Source organism: Equus przewalskii, chromosome 32 (genome assembly GCF_037783145.1).
Source record: "Equus przewalskii isolate Varuska chromosome 32, EquPr2, whole genome shotgun sequence".
NCBI classification, from domain to species: domain Eukaryota; kingdom Metazoa; phylum Chordata; class Mammalia; order Perissodactyla; family Equidae; genus Equus; species Equus przewalskii.
The window spans coordinates 2089150-2107735 of NC_091862.1; the positions used below are offsets into that span (position 1 = coordinate 2089150).

Consider the following 18586-nt stretch of genomic DNA (forward strand, 5'->3'; position numbering starts at 1 on the left):
GCAAACACCGCCCTCCGCGGCCACCGATAGGTCCCACCCTACCTTGGCGACCTGCGGGGCCGGGGGCGGGGAGAGGCTGCGCAGGAGGCCGCGCGCACGGCCGGGGCGCCGCTCGGGCGGCTCCGGGAGGCTCGGGGAGGCCGGGGCGGCGGGGGCGCGGGATGTGGACGCCAGGCGGCCCGCCGGGGCCCGCTGGCTGGGACCGCCGCCGGGTGGGCGCCAGGCTGCGCGCGGCGCTCGCTGGGCTGCACGAGCTGCAGGGGCTGCGCGCTGCACAGCAGGCGCGCGTGCGGAGCGCCCTGGCCATGCAGCCCCCACCCGGGGCCGCCGCCGCCCCCCGCGGCCCCCGCGCCCACGAGCTGCGGCTGGAGGCGGCGCTGGCGGCACTGCAGGAGCAGCTGGTAAGGAGCGCGCGCGGGGGTCGTGGGGGGCTCGGGGCGCGCCGTGCCGCGGGGACAGTGTCCACCCGGCGCAGGCAGCGCGGCGCCTGGGCTGGGCGACGATCGAGGGGCACCCTTGGGATTTCCTGCACGCAGTTCGGCTCCAAAGGAGACGGGCGTGGAGGCCCGAGGCGCAGGGGGAGCCCTCCGGAGCCTGAACGAAGCCAGGACCTGCACGCCCGCGCTTAGCCGCGCGCTTAGCTGAGGCTGCCCCCGGCGCTGCCTCCTCCCCACGCAGACAGACTTTTAGGACGCATTCCTGTTTGCTTGAGTTTCGGTGCTGTTCTGATAAGAACGCATTAAATCGGTTACTCCTGGTGGCGGCCACTTGGGATCCTGGTACCAGATTGTTTCTGCTGTGTAAGATCAGGGACAACAGTGCCAGCGTGCAGAGCCAGCTCGAACTGGTACTCAGAGAACTGGGCTCAGGTTGAACGGGGTCGTCATTGTCACAAAGTATGGGGGAAAGCGTGTACTTCGTGAGGGCTGCTGCATCTTTAGAATGTAACCTGACCTGTAGAAAGAGGTGTGTCCTCTAGGTCTTAGAGGCCAGGGAACCGGGGACCCTCTGAGGATGGCTTCCCCTTTGTGTCTCCTCTCTCTTTGGCCTCCTCCAAATGCCGATGGTTCCTCTTTAGACGATTGAAGACACCAGCTGGTTGCTCCCCAGGGTAGTCATCGGGTGTGCGGTTTCATCTCACGCATTGGGAACGACTCAAAAGAGTTTTTCGCAGTATTTCAGTCTTTTTTAAAGGAAAAGTAAAAAGGCCATATGGAAAGGTTTCTGTTGAATGGAGTTAACTCTATTAGTCTAAGTGTAATTTCTTTTAAGTTAGAAATTCAGACCTGCCGTGTTTAAAAGTCGCGGTCTTTACAAAGTAGCTTGGATGGAGCTGCAGCGTTGCTGTCCGCTTGGCTCGGTCACCCTGACTTGGTAACTGCGCTGGGTTCGAGAATCAGAAGTCTAGTGTCCTGAGACGCGCCCCCTTCCCCCCCACCCGGGACTCCTGCCGTCTTGATATCGCCTTGACAGACACACACCTTGCAGCCTTTCTGTGATTCAGCTGCTGTCACAGAGGGGAGGCGCTGATTACTGACTGGAGCCTTCCTGGGTTGTGTTCCCCGCCCGGTTTATCTTGTCATGGCAGCTTCTTTAGGTCCTGCGTGTGCACCCAGACACACTTTTCCTTACACTGGGCTCCAAGAGGCCCCACAATGAGCCGAGAAAGATGCCCGACATGCGTGTCCTAGGCAGGCTCTGTTGAGATGCTGTCCTGAATTGTTCAGTCGAGGGGGCAGGAGCAGAGCTGACGATTAACCTGGCTGAGGTAACTCACAAATCAGACCTGTGAGTTCTCAGCCGCTAATTACAAGTAGGCTTCTGGAAGAGAAGATCAAACAGGTTTTTTTGTTTAATTTTTTTTTTTTTTTTAATGTGGGGACCAGAAGGAACACGCAGCCTTCGTCTTGAAACTTTGTTCTTGGAACGGATTATGGGATCAAAAGAGAAGAATAATTGAATTTCTGTGACATCAGCTGTGCCCTTAACACTTCCACATTTTTCTTAGAGGGGAAAAATCAGGGGTGATACTAGGTCTGTGATGAAGAATACAATCCTAAGACTTTCATCTCCAGTCAGCCACATACTTGAGTGACTGCCGGTTAACCAGGGGCCCCCTCCCACCCCCACCCTGGTGCTAACCTGCTCGTGGGTCACCGTTCGGGTGTGAAGACAGGAAGAACTTTTATCTGTCCCCTGACAGCTTTATCCTGCAGGATTTCCCAAGTGAGAATGAGCTCAAGCATTTCTGGGGATTTAACCTGCCATTAGGAAAAGGGCGGCATTCGTCACATTAACACCTGGAATGTGCGCAGCATCTTTTCAATGGCTGCGGCTGAAGTCACAAAAGAGCACCCAGTAGGTGCTTAGGAAGTATTTGTTGAATAAATAAGCGGGCGACTTTTATTGCTGTGGCAGAAGGGAAAATGATTTCATTATTTACACTGCCCCTGTTCTAGATTTCTAAGCTAATGACTCCCCATGACCTCTGACCAAAGCAGCCCTTACTCTTTGCCCAGTCCTGTGCTCACCTGTTTAAGTCTCCCGGGGAGATTTGTCATTCCCCAAGGAGTGGCTGCCACCCCCATTTTTATACGGGTTACGTGCCCGGCAACACTGACGTGGAAAAACTTGGATGCCCGACAGGCGCTCCATGTCCACCAGGAGGCGCTGTCGGAGTCAGTGGGAGAGGTCCCCTTAGATGGGAAGTGGAAGAAGTTCTGGGGGCCGGGCGGTGAAATCTTATCCTGATGACTTTCCCAGGAGTTGACTTTGCTGGTCGTGACTTGTCCTAAAAGGGACAGCGTGCAACAATTCCTCCTCACCGGCAGGTCCAGCGTTGAACGCTGCAGGAGCTGAGGGCTGACTTGGCATCACATAAATGTGATGGCTGGTGTTGTGCTTGAACCAACCATGCTCACCTGCAGAACTCACAGGGGAAGGAACACGCTCAAGGTCAGGAGTGAGGGCGAGGCATCCACAGGACCGGGCATGGCCTCCGTCTGCCGGTCTCCGGGGCTGTTATCCATGAGGCTAATCTGTGACCCGGGGCCTTTGCGGTTGATTGATGGATTTCTTCTCAGGTTAGGTAGTAACCTTGACCCACCCGCAGGGCACCTGCGATAGGCACGGAATTCATGCGTAAAATGTTTTCTTTGCACATTCTCAGCTTTCAAGGGAAGAACGGAGGTGTTTTTAGATGCCATCTCTGTATTCTGAACTTTGGGACGTTTTTCATTTTTGTCCACTGCATCTGCCATAAAGGTTTGAGAAGCCTGGAATGCTGAGCTGTAGATGGGAACAACACATAAAACAAGTGGAAACCGGATCATTCTTATGGCAAATACAGTAAACATTTCTAAGAATGAGATAAGCTGAATACACAGTCATGCGTCGCATAACGACATCTCAGTCAACGGTTGACGATGGACCAATGGACAATGGTGGTCCCATTAGATTGGCACCATACAGCCTAGATGTATAGTCGGCTGTACCGTCTAGGTTTGTGTACGAGCACTCTATGATGTTTGCATCATGAGGGAATCACCTAATGACACATTTCTCCGAATCTACCCCCATCATTAAGCGACACGTGACTGTGTTTTTAATGACATTCCCTGGGTAAAAGTTCTCAGACTTCTTGTGGTCCCTTTGTGCTCCCTGGGAAGCTTGTTAAAATGCAGATTTGCAGGCATGCTCCCATCTCAGTTGACGGATGCAGCATCGAGCCCAGGAATCTGTGTTTATACCAGGCAATCCCACCTCCTGGAGAACCAGGGCTGTGCTCTCTGTGACACAGGGACCCCTTAACCAGGTACAGGGGTTCTGACCCAATACACTGCCCAACAGTGCTCCGGTTGCCTTCGGAGTGAGCAGGGAGAGGAGGTGGCCCCCCCAGCTTGCTCGCCGCTCTGGAGGGAATCGATGTGAGTGCTAGTCACGTTCACACAGCGCCGACATCTTTGTGACACTTTTCCTCTGCAGAAATACATGGTTGTAGATGCTCTGTGACGGGCTTTGCAGCAGATTATGCTCAATCCCTGGCACAGAAGGGACTTTTGACTGTTAGCAGATTAGACTCCCAGGAGTTAATGAAAAGCAGTGACATAAGAATCCCAGTTGAGGGGAAGGGTTAACGGGGACTATGATGGTGTAAATCCTGAATGGTCCTGAGGATGCTGTAAATCATCTGTGAGGACCCGGGAGCCTGTGCGTCTGTGGCCTCTCACATTAACCAGAAACCACCAACTGGAGGCCTGGCTGGCCAAACATTGATCACAGAGCCATTAATCGCAGCACAAACACACAGGGAAAGGGGGCCCAGGAGAGACAGAGCCAGCTGGAGATGCAGAGATGTTCTCCTCCTCCAGAAGAAAGAGAAACAGCATCGTGATTGGAAAGAGAAGAGGTCAGATCCATGTTTTTCAACAGTGAAGTGTGGCCTCACAGCTTAATTTTCCGTCGGGAGCGTGGTCTTGGTTTATGACAGGAAAAGGAAAGTCATTTGCAGTAAAAATCCACACTGGCCCCTTTGTTCGGGTCTAAGTGTTTTTACATGGCTGGCCGTTGGCCGGAAGCCCATCCCTGCTCGCTCCACTGGCCCCTCTGGTCGCACTGTTCGCGGGGGGATGGGCCTCCCTTGGTAGAAAATGTTCAAGGTAGGAAGCCAGGACGTTGAGGCTGGTCTGTGTGCTTCTGGGAGTGGCAAGTTTTGATTCAACTCAGGACTGGTTTTTGCTGTGTTACATTTATAGACAATAATATGGCTGCAAGTCTCTGTTTCTGTAAAACTTGGGGGTTGTTCTGAGACCCCCACATTGGGTCCTGGGGAAAGTGGAGTTGGGCGTGATGGTCTGTACTCACCGTGTGCCACCTGTTGGGGCCTGGGCCCCTCACCCGCTTAACCTCACCTGGTGGGTATCAGAACCCTCCGGAATTTCTCCTAAGACTCGGAAATTACTGCCACCTGCTCCTCTCTTGGACTGATTTTTCCTATGACTGAAACTACTGGAGTCATTCCCCTGAGCCCCAAATTATGGGGACTTCCTCATTTCCTGTGTAAAAAAATTGGAATACAGTTAACTATTTTCTTAAGATGAACCACATAATTGCATTTATTAATTATTTGCCTTAAGCTTAATTGTTAATCAAAACAAGAGATGGACGCCGTGGACCTTGAAGACAGGGTGAAGTTTTATCACTGAAAGGAGGAAATCAGCATTTATCAAACAGTCGTTGCTGGTGTTGTACATACATAGTCGTGCGTCGCTTAATGATGGGACATGTTCTGAGAAACGCGTCGTTAAGTGAGTTCGTGGTTGTGCGAACGTTGTAGGATGCACTTACACAAACCCAGATGGTGCAGCCTACTACACATCTCGGCTGCATGGTACTAATCTTATGGGACCTGCATCGTCTATGAGGTCCGTTTGAACTGAGACATCGTCCTGCAGCACATGACTATATATCGTTACACGTGTGTATGTATGTATACCTGTGTGAATGTATACAATGAGCATGAACCGCATGTGTGTATTATATATGTATTATATAACATATATACACACATGCGCCTGTGTGTGTGTGGTTAATGCGCCTGATAACCCATTTTGAGTTAGGGAAGCTGAGGCCTGGAGAAGACAGACCTTCTGAGGGCACAGCTCAGACGTGAACTTCTAAACCAAAAAGATCCTGCGGCAGGTTTCAGGCTGGGCTGATTCCAGGCTCAGCTGCCATTTCCTCTCTTGCAGGGCCTCTCCCTCAACCCCAACAGCTCTGCCAAACCTGAAACAGTTCAAAATGCCGCCTGTAATATAGGGAGTCAAAGAATATGCAGTAGGGGCCCCTTTGTCCTCTCCTGGGGACTTTCCTATCCCCTTGAAAAGTCAAAGGTCAGGGGCTGGCCCGGTTGTGCAGCAGTTAAGTTCGCATGTTCTGCTTTGCCAGCCTGGGTTCGGTTCAGATCCCAGGTGCGGACATGGCACAGCTTGGCAAGCCACACCGTTGAGGCGTCCCACATATAAAGTAGAGGAAGATGGGCACGGATGTGAGCTCAGGGCCAGTCTTCCTCAGCAAAAAGAGGAAGATTGGCAGCAGATGTTAGCTCAGGGCTAATCTCCCTCAAAAAAAGAAAAAAGGAAAAGTCAAAGGTCAGCCCTCCCAGGTGCCACGGACAGGGCCTGGATAGGCGCTGCCGTGTGAAAGAATACGGCCACGCGACCACCAAACGCAGGGCTGTTACGCCTGAGCATGGGAAAGAAAATCCAACATGGAGCTAAAAAAGACAACAGCTGAAAATATCGTCTGTGGTTCCTGCCAAAGGAGGGGTTTTGTGCTGTGTTTGATGCTGGTTTCACTCTCGTAAACTGTATTATTCTATGTCCTTATAAAACAATATCTAATGAAAATTGCTGATAAAAAAAGTCTGCAATTGGGGAAAAAGCCTGCTAGAGAAGGGTCAGTAGACTTTCTTTCCTGCCAACAGAGCCGAGGAATGGCTTCGTTGTGGGTGATGAGGGGTCGCAGGTTAGGCTGCAGCCTGTGGCTTTGGGAGTTTAAATTGGGTGCATAGAGGCTGGCCTGGTGGTGCGGTGGTTAAGTTCGCACGCTCTGCTTCGGAGGCCTGGGGTTCGCAGGTTCGGACCCGGGGCGTGGACCTGTGCACCACTTATCAAGCCGTGTTGTGGAGGCATCCCACATATAAAAGAGAGGACGATGGGCACACGTGTTAGCTCAGGCCTGTCTTCCTCAAAAAAAAAAATTGCGTGCATAATGGAGATGTCAAATGGTGGCTCGAGGTTTGGTTTCTGTACTCACGACAGTGTTATTTCTCGTTCCTTGCCTTCTTAGAACCGTTTAAGACGCCAGGACGTCGGCCTGAAAACCCACTTGGACCAGCTGGACCAGCAGATCAGTGAGCTGCAGCTGGACGTGCGCAGAACCTCCAGCGAGGCCCCGGACAGTGACAGCAGGCCCAGCTCAGGTACCACCCGGTCACCTGCCGGGCCGCCTCCGTGGGCACTGGCCCTCCTCAGCCCCCCTGAGCATTCGCACAAGGGAACCAGTTCTGTCACGCATCCTGGGGACCCTGGCCTTCAAGGACCAGCACTTCCCGGAGTCTGGTGTAATGACTGGCCTTCCCTGCCTCTGTTTCTCAGGCTGATCTGAAATGCAAGCCTGAAAAAGCGTGTTACTGAAGAATACTAAAAATGAAATACTTTTATTTAAATGTGCTTAGAAAAAAAGGACAGAGAAAATGTGTGTGTATGTGTACATATATATATATGTGTGTGTATTTATTTTTAATTGCAAAAATATTGCCTTTCTTGTATGTGTGTTTGAGGAAGATTGGCCATGACCTAACATCTGTGCCAATCTTCCTCTATTGTATGTGGGATGCTGCCACAACGTGGCTTGACAAGCAGTGCTAGGTCCGTGCCCAGGATCCGAATCTGAAAATCCTGGGCTGCCGAAGTGGAGTGTGTGAGCTTAACTACTGTGCCACTGGGCTGGCCTCAAAAAATGTTGCCTTTGATGAAAAACGGCCCCATGAGTCTGTCATCTCTCTCTGAGTTGAGACAGATTCTGGCTTCTATTTATGCTGGATCAACGTGGAAGCTGTAAATATCTTTTATGAGACAACAAAAGTATTTTTTTTTAAGTCTATAGGTTTATTCAGTCTAAACTCAGTATAATTTGTCAGGGAAGATGACAGTTTCTTCCACCACTGCCCTTGTGTCCCCACTCTGAGGTCACTTAGAGATAACAGTGGCAGCATCCTGACATTCACGGTCTGGGCATGTGGCTTTTTATCCAGATTGTGCTGGTCAGACGTGGGGTCAGACGGCAAACCCAGGAGACCACCCTCTCCCCATACAATGTGGTCTGAGGTTTCTTTCTCTTGTTTTAAATTTGCACAATCGCATCATGGTCCGGGTTCCGTCATACATGTAGCAGGTCCGGCCCAAGGACCTCCAGAAATGCTCTCCTTCCTCTGCTTGCTCTTCAGCTGAACTTGGCAGGCCCCACGGAGGGAGGGAGGAAGATGCTGTGACTCGGGCTGGGAGCTGGGGAGGGGCCAGCTGGGGTGACACCCCTTGACTGAGTCTCTAGGGTGACATGAACCACTTGCCAAGGAAAGGGATGAGCAGTGTGGTGGGGGATGCAGGGCGTTCCCCCAGCCTTGTTGATGGGATGCCGGTAGGCACTAATGGGGAGGATTCCCCCAGGCCTGCCTCAACGAGGTCCCACAGCCTCCGCATGGCGCAGAGGCTCCCTCCGACAAGAAAGGGGCCCACTGCCAGGACATGCACTGACCACCTCTGTCTGCCCCGTCTAGGCTTTTACGAGCTCAGCGATGGCGGCTCCTGCTCCCTGTCCACCTCCTGCACGTCCGTGTGCAGCGACCGCATGTCGTCCTCCCTGAGCGTTTTGCTGCCCGCTGCCCCCAAAACCAGACTCGGTGTGGGGGACTGCCGGCCCCGGTCGGCTGATGAGACCACCGTGTGTGGGACCCCCCTGCCCACGTGGGGACCCCAGGCCACCGAGGAGGGCGCATCCCGGCCCAGGCCAGTGTCTACAGGTAAAGGAGAGCCAGGATGGGGGGAAGGTCCCATCCCAGGCAGTGGGGGGCAGTCTGGGGTACAGCCCTTCAGGCTCATCCCAGGCAGTGGGGGGATGCAGGGGGCGGTGGCCGCCCCTGCTGAGTACAGAGCCGAGAAGCCCTGTGCGTGGGGTGTGAGTACTAACCCCACAGATACTGCTCCCAATTTTATCGACTTTTCTTGGTTTTGGGATGGAGGTGGGACTCAAACACCCACTTCTCTTCATCACAGCAGGGCTATTGTAAGAAGCAGCATTTTTTCTTATTATTTAAAACAGACGTCGGAAAGTGTTTTTAAACGTTCTTGCAAAACCCTCGGGCCACATCACTGGCATCTATGGGAGAGCAGAGGGGGCACAGCTGGGAGTGGACATGGACAGAGGTCAGCTCACAGTGGCTTCCTCTCACAGCCCAGGGGGCGCCTGTTTCTTCAGACTGTCCCAGAGGAAAGGGGTCACCTCTGGGCGCAGCTTATTTCTAACACGAGACCTGCGGTAGTCATGCATTTGGGCTTTCCTTGGTGAGCGTCCCCATGACTTCCTCTTGCCGTGTCTGTGAAAGCCTCTGGGAGGGTCTGTCCTGGGACCACATGGCGGATTCCAGATGCCTCGTCTCTCTGAGCATCCTCCACGTCTTCTGTGATGAGGGACCAAGCTCAGACATTATCTCGTAAGGTGTCACTGAAAGGGGACTGGTTGGAACCGGTGATGAGATCAGCATCAAAGGAGACCTTTCCAGACTTTTTATGTCTCGGCACCGAATGTCACGGCAGGTGGCAGGTTGTCTCCTGAGACAGCCAGGCTGGAGGAGCTGCGCGCACAGTGGAGTGAACCCTGCCTTCGATTCTTCCCTTATTTATATATTTTTCTTTCTCTTATTCCCAGGGGATCTTGAAAGAGTCCGACCGGCTGAGGTGGGGCTCCAGAAGGCCAGCGCAGACCCCAAGTCCACTCCTCTCCTCTGCCACGGGATGGACCTCCCACCCCACATGCTGGACCCCAAGTACCAGCGTGACCTGGTGTCCAAGGGTGGCAAGGAGGTGTACCCATACCCCAGCCCCCTGCATGCGGTGGCTTTGCAGAGCCCCCTCTTTGCTCTGACCAAGGAGACCCCGCAGGGTGATGGCCACTCACCCCCAAGTAAGGCCCTTCCCGGCCGCGCAGGTCTGAGCTCCATCCGGACTGGACCGGTCTTGGAGGCTGGCCCTGCTGGAGCCTATATAGACAGGCTGCTGCGACTGCGGGGCCGAGGGACCCCTCCAAGGGGCAGTGTGGGGGAGCAGGGACCCCCAAGGTGTGAGGTGTCCCCATCCCGGCAGGAGCTCAGTGGCCGGAGAGTGGACAGTGAGGACCACCTGGAGAAGCTGGTCTGTACCCCAGGAAGAGCAGAAGTGGGAGGGACGGCTCAGAGGGGCAATGCCAGTGGGTGCATCCTCGAGCAGCATCCCCTTGTGGACACCCCACACCCCAGCATCCTTCCCGAAGAGGGATGCAACCCCTCCAACGGCAGCAGCCGTGGAGAGAACATCCCTGGCTCCCCTCCGCTGGGGTGTGGGCGGGCTCAGCAGTCAGCCCTTGATGGCTGCAAGGGCAAGGCCAGGTCGCCCACTGGGAGAACGGGCAGGGAGAGCCCCGCTCTGGCCCCAGGGCACTGTGGCCGCCCCCTCTTTGTTGCCAGCAGAGCTTCCCCCACGGGGCTGAGAACGAGCCTGCCCAAGACAAAGGCCACGAAGATCAGAAGAGGCACCAGCGATAAGGCGCTGAGGTCTGGGAGGCAGCCACCCCCGTGGGGCACCCTCGCGGTCCCCCCGCTGCCCCCTGAGTGGGGGAGCGTTCTCAGGAGGAGGCCCACCCTGGCCGGGGATGCACCCGGCCGGTCCTGCTCTGAGGCCAGCCTCTACCCGGTGCCCTGCTTCGTCCCCCTGCTGGTGGCCCGCCAGGAGGGCCACCAGGCGTCGGCCCAGGCCCTGTTCCCTTTCGCAGCCGCCCCTCTGGTGGCAGCCCCCGGGGACGCCAGGAGGAAACAGCGCAGGTGGCAGTCCTCTGTGGAGATCTCAGCCAGGGCCCGCCCGCTCAGCATCCCCGACCCCAGCCCGGCGGCCAGGAGAGGAGGCGGCCCGCGGCCCAGGCCCCCACGGCCCCGGCAGGACGCCCCCTCGGGGAGCGAGTCGGACGCCTCCGAGGGCCCCTCCGTGCTGCCCTCCACCATTGCTGAAAGCAGCGGGGACGAGGCCAGCGACCACACCGCCAACCGCTTCGGCGACGGCGAGTCCAGCACCAGTGACTGCGAGGCGGGAGGCCGGGGCCACGGGGGCGGCCTGGCCTGGCCTCGGGGGGCTCCCCAGCCGTCCCCGAGGGCCCCCGCTGGCGCCAGGCCACCCCTGCCCCCGGTCCCCAAACTCTGCCGCATCAAGGCCTCCAAGGCCCTGAAGAAAAAGATCCGCAGGTTCCAGCCGGCCACCCTGAAGGTCATGACCATGGTGTGAGGCCCACAGGGAAATGGCTGAGAGCATCCCGGCCAGGAAAGGGACCAGTGTTCCAGGGGAAGCTGCCTCCTGAGGAACACGGGCCTTTCCATGGCCAAGCATGGCATCCGGCTGTATTCTGTATTCGGCTGCTCAATATGCTGATGTAGGGGTGTGCATCCTCTTGCCAATGTGTTTTATCTCCAAAGGCACCGTTTGAAGGAGTCCCCACAGGGGAGATGATGAGCAGGTCCCCTGAGATGGCTGTGACTCTGGGGGTGCATTACCCCACCCAACGGGGACCTTCATAGAGAACTGGGAAATGTCAGATGGTACAGGCCACCCCGGCCAGCTTACTCCTTCCTTGTCAGCGTCTTCCCACAACAGAGACTTCCCACCCCTGCTTCCCAGGGGTCTGTGCTGTAATCCTGGGGGTTGCTGACCTCTGTCCTGGTCCCACTTGGGGTGGGCAGCATATTCCCAGGCCTGTGAAGCCGTTCCTCCCAGAAAATGTTCTTGGAGACAGTTGCAGGACTGTGTTCTGGAAATTGGGTTGAAGTGTGAACTCCAATCTTAAGCCCTCAACGAGAATAAACACCCAGAGGGAGCCATGATCTTTGAGAATCAGTCTTTCCCTTGCAACCTCCCTACTCTCCTCTCCCTGCTGGCACACAGTAGGTGTTCAGGATCCCCTCCTCCCTTCCCAGCACGTGGGTGCTCTCTCCCCCGAGGTGGGAAAATGCATTCCACCTGAGTACGGTCCAAGCTCCGGTTCCAATATACGTAAGTTGACCATAAAAGTGTTTTGAAAAAAAAAACCTTTTTTTGATGTTTATTTTTCAAAGAAGATTTCCCTCACCTTTTGAATGGAGAAGATCAGTTTTCAGGGAAGCTGCCTGCCAAGTAAGGCAGCATCTTCAATTCATAAGGCAGCTGTATCCTGAGTCAGTGGGAACTACTCCAAAATGCTTCCCTGGGCCTGGAGGGGGTCTACCCTCTCCACCCCTCATGCCTCGTGGGCCCTTGTGGGGGGGTCTGGACCCCCTCAGCCCCTGCCCGGGGGTTAAATGCATGGTTGACAGGAACTTTTGAAGGAAAAGGAGAGGAAATCAGCCAAAATATTAGATTTTATCTAATTTATTTATCTATTTCTGTTGTCTATCTATATCTCTTATCTATTATCTATTTATCTATTTGGCATCAGTTAGATATTCATGTAACAGACAGCTAGTTTCAGGATGCAGTTTAAACACATTAACATTTTAAAAAGCGATTCACATTTTAGAACAAAAAAGTCAACCTGTGGGAGGTGAGAGGCTGAGGTTCTGAAAGCAAAGATGGAATGGACGGGGGCTGCTCTGCCAAACCTCGAAAACGCGACCATTTCAAAGGGCCCCGAGCCGACTTTGAAATTCAAGCATTCCGTCGGGTCTGTGTGGATAAAATGCCCACTTGTGCTTCGTGGAGCCCGCTTACTGGCAGAGGTGGAAGGGTCTTGCTGAGCTTTTTTAAAAACTGCATTGATATTTATAGAATAGTTCAAACGCACCCACGATGGGCGTTTTATGAGAAAATGTATTACATGGGGTACTTTATGAAAATGATCTACTTCTGACCGTGTGGCACAAGAGGTGATGGGGCATTGATGTCGCCTGGGCCGCTTAGCAGCTGAGGCTCTTGAGACAGGATTCATGGTCCGCAGGTCCCAGCTCGAACCTCTGTCCATGCAGTTTTCACAGCTTGCATCCCCAGCTGGCCGTTCTGCAGAAATGGCCCTGATAGTCCCTTTATGGAGGGCGTGCTGCTCTATTTGACATCATCTCTGGCCTTTATGGGAGCCTTTCACGATTAAGGGGCTTTGAATGCCATCTTTGGAAAGTGCCAACTTCCATCCTTCGTGATAGGGAACCCTGTCCTTGTCTCACGGGACTGGAAACTCGGGCTGGGTGTCGCTTGCCAAGATCGTGAGGAATCGGCAAGGAAGGGGATGCGATGGGTATGGGCCTCTGAGGATTTCTGACAGTGTTCATCTTTCCGGGAACCAGCCTCCATTTCCTAATGATTCATCCTCAAAAGTGCAGCCAGACAGCCCAGCAGATCCCGGGCCTGTCTGTGCAACCAGCAAACTAATCGTGCCCACTAACCGAGCACACTGACCAAGCAAAGTCAGCGTGCAAACTGAGGGAACTAACCCTAAAAACTGTGGACTGTGAGCAAAATGCCACTGTGGCGTCTTCAGATAGAAAGTGTCCTCAGCCGTCAGTCAGTCTCTCTCCCTCTCTCTCTCTCTCTGTCTCTCTCTCCCTCCCTGTCTCTGTCTCTCTCAGCCGTGGAGGCCCAGACACACGCTTCCATCTGCCCCTGGCCCCAAGCTCCTTCCTTGAGGGTGCTGTTGCATTTTCTCGCAGGCAGGTTTGGAGTCAGTAAATGTAATTCGAGATGCTGTAAGCGCGGGCCCTCCAGGACCACTTCAACCAACCCCATCTTAACAAAAGAGTAATCAAGAGTTGTCTTGCAGGAACTGAGACCCCCTTGTCCAGTTCAGGCCAGTTGAGACCACCAACTCATCAACTGGGCCTGTGCAAATGCTCCGTAAGTGACCTTTTTGCTGTCAGGGAGCTAAAAGTTCCACCCTTGGATCCTGCCAACGCCACCATTTTGTGAGCATGGGTCCTATGAAGGAGGCATGGAGCTGGACTACGTGCGCAGGTCATCACTTGCCTGGCTTCTCACCTCCAATCCTGTCTCCACACTCCAAATCCCCCTGCTCTTCATCCCGTAAACTGTGGCCCCCAGCCCTGGAGCTGGGAGACAGATCTGAGCACACACATCCCGTCTCCTTGCAGCTTAGTCTCACAAAGTAGAGCTACATTTCTTTTCCCAAAAGCTGACACGTAATAACTGACTTTTTGTATGCACATCAGGCAAGAGAACCCCTATTTTGTGCCGTGACAATGCCACATCCGCCCATCTGCCTGGGGCCCAGACACCTTTGCTACTCAGTAATTCAGCAGGAGGACACAGCCCAGGGGCACGGAGGAGGCTGAGGCAGGGACAGAGCAGACCAAGTATGCCCCGGGCCCTGTCCGGCTCTGCGGGTCAGTGGAGTGATGGTCAGGCCCGGCCTCCTGTGAGGTGAGGAATCAGCACGGGTCTCTGACCTCCTTCCACAGGCATCACCCGGGGACCATCAGGAAGGGCTGATGGTCTGCTGTGTGCAGGCCCCAAGGGAGACAGCTCTTTGGGGAAATACTTTAAATTTAGAGCACCACCATAAGCAGTCAATCGAGCGCTACATTACAAAGCAGAGTCTTAAGCACTATAGATTCAGAGATGAAGGATTTTCCAGAAGGCAGATGGTCCAGGGCAGAAACTGCAGAAATGAGGACTCATTGAGACAATCCATCTATTTGCCTGAGTCTCTTATATTTTCAGCTTTTTTTTGAACAGACATGGTCATAACTGCTCAGCAAAGGGCTATAAAGCAGGAGACCCACGTGTGCAGAATGAGGCCTGCGGGGTTATCCGGTCATGGGGGCACCTTCAAGTGCGAATAAAGACAGACGCACTCTTTCCCCACCCCAAAGCATTTTTTAAAAAGACAAGTCACAATTTGACTTCATGGAATCATTATAAATCACTTGTAACTTCCAGCATGATGAAGATACAAATACTTTGACCAAAAAAAAAATTAAATAAAGGGTAAGTTAGTTCTAATATCATAGTCAAGCTAAGGTGGAAATTAAATATATAAGAATTGCTCATCTATAAGAATTAGAAAAAAGTTTATGTCAGAGAAAATGCCCCAATGTATTTTAGCAAACCATACTGCATCATTTAAGGAAACAGAACGTTTATCTTTTATTGTGGACTGAACGTTTGTGTCTCCCCTCAGATCCATATGTGGATGCCCTAACCCCCAGGTGATGGCGTTTAGAGGCGGGGCCGCGGGAGGTGATTAGGGGTATATGAGGTCCTACGGGTGGAGCCCCCTTGATGGGGTTAAAGAGGAACTCGTGTGAGTCCCCGCCCCCCGCCCCCCCTCCCCGGCAAGGCAGCTGCAGCCCACAAGCCAAGAGAAGGGACCTCAGAATGAAACCAACCCACTGGCACCTTGATCGTGGACTTCCAGCCTCCGGACCCCTGAGGATAGATGTCTATTGTTTAAATTGCCTGGGCTGTGGTGGTCTGCTGTGACAGCCCCTTTGTAGGCACAGAGCAGAAAGTGGGAGAATTTGAGAAAGTGCTCAGGACTGTAGGAAAAAGAAAGTTCTATGTCCTGAATCTTTTCCTTATGACCAGGAGGGTAGTGGGCGACCATGCCCAGTCTAAACCTTCATCCCTCCTGTTGACCGTATGTGGTGAGCGCCTATTGCATCCAGGAACCGTGCTAGCTGCGATGAGAGGGGAGGGGAAAAACAGGGCGTCAGCCTCGGGGAAGCTTTGTTTGGCTGGAGAAAATCTGCAATAACTAAGGATAACCTAACAACCCTAACGAGGCAGGTACCCATGCTGTGGGGCCCGCTGGAGCCCGCCACGGGAGCCAGGTAGGGGACATTCGAGGAAGGAGCAGTGTTTGGACTCAGAGTGGACAGGAGGTTGGGCGTTCGACTGGGAGGAGCAGAGGCTGCTGCTGGGGCTGGGGCTGGGGCTGAGGTGCGGGAGCAGGGAAGAGGGGTGAAGGGAGAGGAGGCAGACTGGGGAGCAAAGAGCAGGTGCGGGAGGAATCCAGGGACAAAAGGACAGAGCAGGTCTCTGGAGCTGGGAGGGAGTGAGGCCGACAGGTACCAGGGGAGCCTCAGGGCTGGTCCAGGAGAGTCCAGATCGCGGTGACGCGTAGGGAGACTTTGAGGTGTGGAAATAAAGGAAGACCACCCAAGACAACAAGCAGAGGCTGTCCACTCAGAGACGCTGGAGCAGGGGGGTCGTGTGGCAGAGACCCCAGGCAGGCAGAGGAGTGGGGGAACCTCCTAGTGGAGAGGGGGGCTCAGGAGCACCCCGATGGAGGCCGTGGGCCTGGGGGAGGTGGGGAGGGAATTCCAGAAGTGGGGCTCCGATGTGGTTGGCGAGGGGAGCAAAATCGGCTTTCTCTGGTTGGTCCTGAGTTGGAAGCAGGGGAAAAAATTAGGGCAGTCGTCAGTTATTGATCAAGTTCCAGCTGTTTGGGGCTGATTGTTACAAAAGTGACTGTGCAGCCTCCTGGATTGTGACCGGAGATGGCAGCCTGGCTTCCTGCAAGTCTGACGTAGGCAGCTAGCTTCCTGGGATGTTCACTGTAGACGAGGGGTCGGTTTCCCAGGCGGGTGGCTGCAGGTTGTGGTGACAGCTCCGTCTTTACAGATGTCTGATTGTTGTCTGTGTGTGTGCTCAGTCTCTCAGAAGCGGGCGAGGACCTGTAGACCTGGGCTTGGAAAGGCCTGCTATCCAGCTGTGCTGAAGTGGGGCTAAGGAGAGACCAGTGGAGAGGCTGTGCTCCCCTGGCCCAGGGGCACGGCAGTGGGGCCAGCGCCAAACGGAAGGACCTATGAGGTGTGTGTGAGCCAGACAAACCACACGCAGGTCCGTGGTTTGGGGAGCCCTCAGTCTCTTGCAGAAGGCACCCCGAGCAACAGTGACATAGAATGCAAAGAAAACAAGAGTTTTCCCATGTCATTCATTTATCTCAGTAAGAAATGAAAATTCCTATTGAAATGAGAATATGTTCTTATTTTCAAGAAGAGCATCCTTATAGAAATAAGAACGTTCTAATCAGTATTTTTTATCCCATTTTATTCTTTTATTCCATATTATTTCCACTTTTGTTTCTTTCCGCCATGGTCTCCTAACCAAGGATAAAACCTACAGTGCACAAAACAAGAAGTCATCACTTGAGTGCACTTTAAATTCATTTTCCTTAATTATCTTCCTCCATCTCCATGAACTCATCCCATTTTGGGACACATGCTGGAATTTCAAATTTCGGTTCCTGTGGCAAACTTGGCCTCCTAGGTGACAGGTCATGATGGCGCGTCTCTGATGTGTGACAATAGTGATGTCGGTCCCTCCTAATGTTTCACTTCCCCCGACAACAGACTCCTCGCGGCTGCACTGCCCGGAGTTTGCACCCAAGCTGACAAACACAGTCATCCTGAAGAAGAGAAAGGGCGAGCAGAGCTTGAGGTTTGGACGAGCAGAAGCCTGTAGGATGGAATTGATGTGGAGCCCAGGAAGCATCTCTATGCCAGGGCGTGGTGGAAGGATCTTCTTTCTTCTGATCCCTCAGTCGAGGAGAAATCCTAGGCTGCCTGTGATGAATGAAGTCGGTTTTAATCCCTTAGCAATGCACAGCGCTGAACAGATAATCTTGCTCAGTAACGTCCTAGGGACACAGACTGAGCCTCAGCAGCTGCTGTGCGGAGGATTTCCGCCTCTGCTTGAATAATAGGTCTGGATCTCACTGGTCATTAAGGAAGAGGAAAGAGCCACTCAACAGTTCCTTGAAACCCCTGGCACTCCCAGTGTGCTAGCTTTGGAAATCACTCCCAACAGCAGCTGTCTGACCGCCTTCCAGCCTGCCTGGTCCTGCAGCTGGAAACGCATTGTCCCCATCAATTAATTAGCGTCTGTGTGGTCCTGATGCTTCTTGGAGAGAGAACTGCATTGCATCCCTTCTTCACAACATCCAACCTTCTGTGTTGCTTTTAGACTGTTTTACCGGGTCTCTGCTGTCAACCCTTGGAGTGGATTGGCACTATAGCAACTTCCCTCAGTGACAGCTTTGTGTCTAATGTAGAAACAAGCTATTGTAAAACCATCAAAATACAGCGTCTTGGGGACGTTCACAACGGCGACATCAGAGAGTTTGTAGGTAGCTCTGCAGTGCATTTGTGGGGTGACAATTTGGGGACTCAGTTCACTAAGGGTGGGCTGCAAATACATTTGTGTTTGGGATGCTCTGTCTTCGTGGTTTGGTCAACTCTGTAAATCAAAACTTGTTTTCTCCTGGGGCCAGCCTGGTGGCACAGCAGTTAAGTTCGCATGTTCTGCTTTGGCGGCCCGGGGTTCACCGGTTCGGATCCCGGGTGTAGACATGGCACCACTTGGCAGGCCATGCTGTGGTAGGCGTCCCACATATAAAGTAGAGGAAGATGGGCATGGATGTTAGCTCAGGGCCAGTCTTCCTCAGCAAAAAGAGGAAGATTGACAGCAGATGTTAGCTCAGGGCTAATCTTCCTCAAAAAAACAAAAACAGAAACTTGTTTTCTCCAACTCCAGTGGTGATCTTGTGACTGTCTTTGAGGGGGTATTCCCCCTCACTTGGAGGGCATTGCAAAATTTAAGTAACAAGAATAATAGTTGTTGGAGTAGAATTTTCCTTAAATTTTATTTGTATTTATTTATTTGCTGTCAAGTACCTTTTTAATTTGCCAAAGTTCAAAATGCTCAAAAGAGTGGAGGTTGTGGGATCCGGAGTCAGGCAGAACCACAGAGTTAGTTTGTATTTAGAACTGTTAGTAAGCAGTTCTTGTATATTCACCTCA

General features: G+C 53.3%; 1 protein-coding gene and 2 long non-coding RNA genes across 4 annotated transcripts in view; 2 read left to right on the forward strand and 1 right to left on the reverse strand.

Moving 5' to 3' along the window:
* LOC139080751 (uncharacterized) overlaps positions 1 to 1782 on the reverse strand; it is a 38794-nt gene extending 37012 nt beyond the window's left edge. Inside the window, exon 1 of the long non-coding RNA XR_011535492.1 lies at positions 955 to 1782. This is a non-coding gene — a long non-coding RNA (uncharacterized lncRNA). The remainder of the gene's footprint in view (positions 1 to 954) is intronic.
* DACT2 (dishevelled binding antagonist of beta catenin 2) lies at positions 69 to 11680 on the forward strand. Of its 2 annotated transcripts, none has more exons than XM_070602862.1 (4): positions 69 to 401; positions 6850 to 6982; positions 8339 to 8581; positions 9487 to 11680. In XM_070602862.1, the coding sequence occupies exons 1-4, from the start codon at positions 162 to 164 to the stop codon at positions 11085 to 11087; spliced, it is 2217 nt and encodes a 738-aa protein (XP_070458963.1). In that variant the 5' UTR covers positions 69 to 161; the 3' UTR covers positions 11088 to 11680. The 2 variants fall into 2 exon arrangements, with proteins under 2 accessions (XP_070458963.1, XP_008511864.1); XM_008513642.2 differs by lacking the exon at positions 69 to 401 and adding an exon at positions 2862 to 2955.
* A 4789-nt stretch (positions 11681 to 16469) lies between these two features.
* Positions 16470 to 18001, forward strand: LOC139080754 (uncharacterized). Its single transcript, XR_011535496.1, has 2 exons — positions 16470 to 16595; positions 17138 to 18001. It is a non-coding gene; the product is annotated as an uncharacterized lncRNA (long non-coding RNA).
* The last annotated feature ends 585 nt before the right edge of the window (positions 18002 to 18586 follow it).

Bases quoted from the DNA above. Each gene is read 5' to 3' on its own strand.
- DACT2 (XM_070602862.1), top strand. From the start codon at position 162: ATGTGGACGCCAGGCGGCCCGCCGGGGCCCGCTGGCTGGGACCGCCGC. The intron at 402-6,849 runs GTAAGGAGCGCG...TTGCCTTCTTAG, and splicing joins CGGCACTGCAGGAGCAGCTG to AACCGTTTAAGACGCCAGGA. The intron at 6,983-8,338 runs GTACCACCCGGT...TGCCCCGTCTAG, and splicing joins TGACAGCAGGCCCAGCTCAG to GCTTTTACGAGCTCAGCGAT.